The sequence below is a fragment of the Fukomys damarensis genome, unplaced genomic scaffold, assembly GCF_012274545.1.
Source record: "Fukomys damarensis isolate Sample0158 unplaced genomic scaffold, DMR_v1.0_HiC HiC_scaffold_22, whole genome shotgun sequence".
NCBI lineage: Eukaryota > Metazoa > Chordata > Mammalia > Rodentia > Bathyergidae > Fukomys > Fukomys damarensis.
The window spans coordinates 23,327,854-23,333,137 of NW_022900934.1; the positions used below are offsets into that span (position 1 = coordinate 23,327,854).

Genomic DNA, 5,284 nt, shown 5'->3' on the forward strand with positions numbered 1-5,284 from the left:
CCCCCACCCTTTCCCAGTCCCTCACCCATGGGAAGTGATGAAGTCTGAGGCATCCTGTCAGGTTGAAGCTGCTGCAGGAAGGGAGGGCTGAGCTGACCATAGGTACCTTATTCCTACCTCTCTGTCCTCCCTCCCTCTCTACCCATGTCCCCCAGGCTTGCCACCTATGTGTTTGACTAAAGGGCAGGGACTGCTGAACCTGTGGGGTGAGTCCAGTGAGTCAGAGGCAACTCAGGCAGAGGTAGAGCCAGTGACACTGGGGCCATGGCTCTGACTGTGTGTGTCCGGAGACTCATAGGGCTGCCGGGAACCCACGACAGACAAGTACAGCTCAGCTTTCGCGGTGAGGTTGCCAAGGGTGCTCTAAGGATTTGTGGAACTGGGAATCTCCATTCTCTAGACCTCCAACCCAATACCTGGCCATCTCAACAGCTTTTTCCTTTATGAGATAGCCCTGACTGTCTGCCTCTTTCCCTCCTCATTTTCTATCTTTCTTTAATTGTGATTCCAGGTGGATTAGACGTGGAATGAAGGGTGGGGGAGGCAAGTGATTTTTTTGGGTGAGGAGGGGCTGATAAATGACTAGTTTCAGTTCTGAACAGGCTTTACCCAGAAAACAAGGAAAATTCACTGTGGTCAAGAAGCAGATATTGGAGAGGTCAGTATAGTTGGTTTATGAATGGGGAGAAGCTGGTCTGTCTTGTTTCAGGTCCATCCTTGGGTTAAGGGACTCATTCCTGAGGTTGGAGAGGTATAGTCCTAGGAAGTGGGGTCAGTTTCAGGTTTGAGGAATCAGAACCAGTTTGGAACAAGTGATTTGCAAGATTGGGGGGATTAGTTCTTGATTGGTAGTTAGCTCCAGGTCATCCCTAGATTAGAGTCAACTCCATCTTGGGGGGTCAGTCTAGGTTTGAGAGACCAAGTTTGGAGTGTTAGCTTCTATTTCAGGGTTGGGAATAGGCCGTGGACTGGGGGTCAGGATCAGCCCAGCATTGGTGGTAACAAGCTTCTTCCTAACCCCAGTTGTTCCGTTGGCCTCATTATGGAGCTCCACTGCCTGGGGAAAATCTGTCTGTGCAGGTGGTCAACTGCAGCCATGTGTTCAGCCCCAGGTTAGTAGGCCTGTGGGAGCCCAGGATGTGAGAGGGGTTGGAGATGGCTGGTGCCATTTGCCTGGGTCACTGTTCAGTCCCATGCTACTCTCCTAGGTCTCTGGGGACTCTGGTTATCTCCTTGCAGCAATTACAGAGTGCTGGGCATTTGGTGATTCGTGAGGCCCTAGTGGATAAGAATCTTCGAGTGTCCCCGGTAAGTCCCACCAGTCATCACCCTGCCACCTCCAAGCCTGAGAGTCCCTCTAGATACAGGGTTCCATTTGACCTAGGGGAAAACTAGCAACCTAACAAGGTCCTCTAACCAGGGCTTTTTTCACTGAAGCCCCTACCTGAGTTCTATTTGGGCTAGAACCAGTTCAACATGGGGTAAAGGGGTGTGGCAACAGGGGAGATAAGGAGTTCTCAAAGTGAACCTGGCTGGACTTTCCTGGTGTTTCACACAAGTTCATATAGCTCAAAAGTGGAACTTCAAGTCTCAAATCTACCACTTTCCATCTAAGAAACTGGACAAATTATTTAGCATCTAAGCTAAAGTTTCCTCATTTACACAACATGGAGTCATAGAAAGTGTAGTGTTTCTCATTCAATCTGTCAGTCAGTGGGTAAGCTCTTATATAAAACAACTGCAGTGCTGAATAATGGAGATTCATTGATGAGCAGAACCAGATAAGGATCTGCCCTCTTGGAGCTCTCTAGCTAAATAGGGAAGCAAACATTAAGCCAATATTCACACACAAAAAATGTAAAATTGCAACTAATGGGGTTACAAAAGAGCTGGCAAAGAACTGGAACAGTGTATAACAGCACTGTGGGATATACTAGGGGTCAGAAAAGGTTTCCCAAGGAAGTAGTATATGAGCTTGGAACTGAAGCATTATATGCAAATTATACGCGCTAAGAGAGAATGTTCTAGGCAGAAGAAACAATATACAAAAGCCCAGTGTCCTGAAGAATAGTCAGGGTGCAGAGCAAGAGTAGAATCTGGAATGACAACTGAAAATGTTGGCAGGGACAGTGCCATGCAGAGCTGTGAAGCCGACAGTAAGGGATTGGCCCTTTTAAGAGGTAACTTACATATTAAGTTCTTAACAAAATTGTGAATAGTTAACATTATTGCTAATTAGAGAAGAACCATACATCACCACAGATGCAGGCCAGGAGGGTCTCTGTTCATAGGTGGAGTAAAAGGCATTGTCCTTTGGGCCTCTTTTAGCCCCAGAGCACTTTGAGGAACCCTAGGGCCCATTGTATCTGGCTTCAGATCCAGGTGGAGCTTGACCTGAGGTACCAGCCTCCAGAGGGCGCTGCTGGAGCCTGGGCAGAGGAGGATTTTGGGTCACCCATCCGGGACAGGTAATCCTCCCTGCAACCTGAGCAAGGCCTGGTGCTCCCAGCTCAGGAAGGCCCTGGAAAGGGAAAAGTGACCCCCCATTCCAATCAGTCTGCTGGATACAATGACTGTTAAGATCCATGCAAGCTGGGTTGCAGCTTTGTAGTCAGGCCTCCCTCTCTTTTCTCCTCCTCCCAGCTCAGAGTTGATCATCCCCAATGTGGGCTTCCAGGAGCTGGAGTAAGTATGTGGGGATGACCTGGGGTCACCAGGGTCACTCTTAGGGTTAGGAGCCAGTGATATGGAGTTAGTTCCAGAATCTGGGATCAGGATTGAATCAGTGCCAGGGTCAGTGGTCAGTTCTGGAATCAGGGAAAGAGTTCTAGAATTAGAAGGGCCCCCAGGTTAGTCTGCCCTGGGATCAAGCCAAGGGTCAAAGGTCAGTCAAGGGTTGTCCAGAAATGGGTGACAGGTCCCAGGCATGTCCTGTGAAAGTCTTTTCTGTCAGGCTTAGGGAGGCCCGTTTGGAGCGGCGGGCAGTGGCTCTAGGCCGCAGGCTAGCGCGAAGCCTAGGCCCGCAGGATGATGAGGAGAATGAGCTGGAGTTGGAGCTGGAGCTGGACGATGAGCCCGATGTGGAGCTTTCTGGGGTTGTGTTCAGTCCCCTCAAGAGGTAATTTGAACCCACCCACCCTTGCTCCCACACCCTGCCCACACATGTGGACCCACTCTCATCTACCTTCACAAACATAGTCCTAGAGTATGGGTAAAGGGTGCATATCTTGGTGGTCAGGGGCCGATCACTCAGAGGCATACACACTGCCATGATGAAGGTCAGTCACACTAGCTCAACACTGGTAGGTGATAAAAACTCGATGAGGGCAGATTTTGCAGTGTCTCAGTGCTTAGAACAGTGTTGGCACATAGGTGCTCAATAAAATTTTTGGGGGGGTTTGAGACAGGGTCTCACTATGTAGTTGAGACTAACCTGGAATTCACTATGTAGCCCAGGCTGGTCTCGAACTCACATCGATCCTCCTGCCTCAGCCTCCTGAGTGCTGGGATTACAGGTGTGCGCCACCACGCCCGGCTAATACATTTTTGATAAGTGAATGAATAATATCATGGATCCAGGAATAAGTCAAATTCTGTGTGCAGACTAGCCCCAAAAGTCTCAGAATCCAAAAGTGCAGAGGGAAGAGAAGACTGCCCCAGTACTGTGTGTGTGTGTGTGTGTGTGTGTGTGTGTGTGTGTGTGTGTGTGTACACGTGTATGTTGGTGGGGAAGAGGGAATTGAGAGCTGATCTTAAATTTTTCTGTAGCCGAGCCCGGGACCTGGCCCACCGGGAGCACTTCCAGGTGTCCAGAGCCCAGGACTTCCAGGTACTGCTTTCCTTCCAGTCCCTAACCCTCTTGCACCTCTTGTTCTGTGTAGACTTTCCTCCCTCTACCCTGGAAGGTCTAGCTTCCTGTCCTCCCCTTTCTGAACCCCTTAGGTGGGAGTCACCGTGCTAGAGGCCCAGAAACTGGTGGGAGTCAACATTAACCCCTACGTGGCTGTGCGTGTCAGGGAGCAGCGCCGAGTTACTGCCACACAACGTGGGACCAATTGCCCCTTCTACAATGAGGTGGGTGAGACCAAGAAAGAGGTCTGAGAGAATGGGCAGGACCCAGAAAGGACCCTGAGGGGGTGTGGCTTGGTGTCGTTTAGCCAAGTGCCCGGCCTGTGGGTGGGCAGGGTTATTGAAGGAAAGGGTGAAAGAGGCACCCAGGTGCTGTGCTGTAAGGACCACCTTCTCTGCTAGAGGCTGGGCCAAGATGGCAGGGGCCCTTCACAGCTAACTTCTCACCCCCACTTCAACCCAGTATTTCTTGTTCGAATTTCATGGGACCCTACTTCGTCTTCAAGAATCATTACTGGAGATCACGGTGAGGATGGTAGGGGGCAAAGGTTTCCATCAGAAAAGGTAGGATGACCCGAAGGTGGTGGTTCCTGCCTGTAATCCCAGCACTCTGGGAGGCTAAGGCAAGAAGTTCACAAATTGAAGCCCAACCTAGGCAATTTTGCGAGACGTTATCTCAAAATAATGATGATGAAGAGGAGGAGGAGGAGGAGGAGGATGGGGATGTAGCTCAGTGTGAAGACCCTGGGTTAAATTCTGGGTACTGAAAAAAAAGAAAAGAGAAGAGGGGGACACAGAAACTCCTGGACTAACCACACTCTCCCCCAGGCTTTCCACTCGCAGACCCTCCCCTTTATGGCCACCCGGATAGGCACCTTCAGGATGGACCTGGGCATTGCCTTTGACCAGCCAGGTACCAAACCACCCCCTTACTGAGACTCGTCTGCCGACCCGGAAGTGAACTCCGTATGGGCCCTGAGGCAGCCATCTCTAGAGAAGGCTGACCTTCCACGCACTGGCGGTCCTCCCTCCTGAGCCAGACAGGAGCCGGACCACTGTCCAACTGTGTCACAGCTGTACGACCGCCCAGTGCATCTGGCTGGTGTTTCCTGACCCCCGGTCTTTCCCACGCCCGCAGATGGCCTCTTCTACCAAAAATGGGCTCCTCTACACGACCCCCGGGATACCCGCGCCGGGACCAAGGGCTTCGTCAAGGTCACCTTGTCCGTGAAGGCACGCGGGGACCTGCCCCCTCCTTTACCACCCCTTGGCCCGGGGCAGAGTTCGGACATTGAGAAGTGAGCTGAGAGGAGGTGGGAGGGAGAGTCCGAAGGCGAGGAGCTGCAGCACCTCTAGCTTCTCGGTTTCCCAGGAACCTGCTCCTGCCCCGCGGGGTGCGCTCTGAGAGGCCGTGGGCGCGGCTGCGCGTCCGCGT

The 5,284-nt window shown here is 51.7% G+C and overlaps 1 protein-coding gene across 1 annotated transcript in view; it reads left to right on the top strand.

Moving 5' to 3' along the window:
• Positions 1-264: 264 nt before the first annotated feature.
• Positions 265-5,284, top strand: part of LOC104873416 (fer-1-like protein 4) — a 38,858-nt gene continuing 33,838 nt past the window's right edge. The window contains exons 1-13 of the mRNA XM_019209910.2: positions 265-343; positions 603-658; positions 1,024-1,112; positions 1,209-1,308; positions 2,377-2,468; positions 2,644-2,685; positions 2,954-3,118; positions 3,769-3,829; positions 3,943-4,074; positions 4,313-4,375; positions 4,678-4,762; positions 4,988-5,147; positions 5,222-5,280. Of these exons, the coding sequence (XP_019065455.1) occupies positions 265-343; positions 603-658; positions 1,024-1,112; positions 1,209-1,308; positions 2,377-2,468; positions 2,644-2,685; positions 2,954-3,118; positions 3,769-3,829; positions 3,943-4,074; positions 4,313-4,375; positions 4,678-4,762; positions 4,988-5,147; positions 5,222-5,280 (1,183 nt within the window). The remainder of the gene's footprint in view (positions 344-602; positions 659-1,023; positions 1,113-1,208; positions 1,309-2,376; positions 2,469-2,643; positions 2,686-2,953; positions 3,119-3,768; positions 3,830-3,942; positions 4,075-4,312; positions 4,376-4,677; positions 4,763-4,987; positions 5,148-5,221; positions 5,281-5,284) is intronic.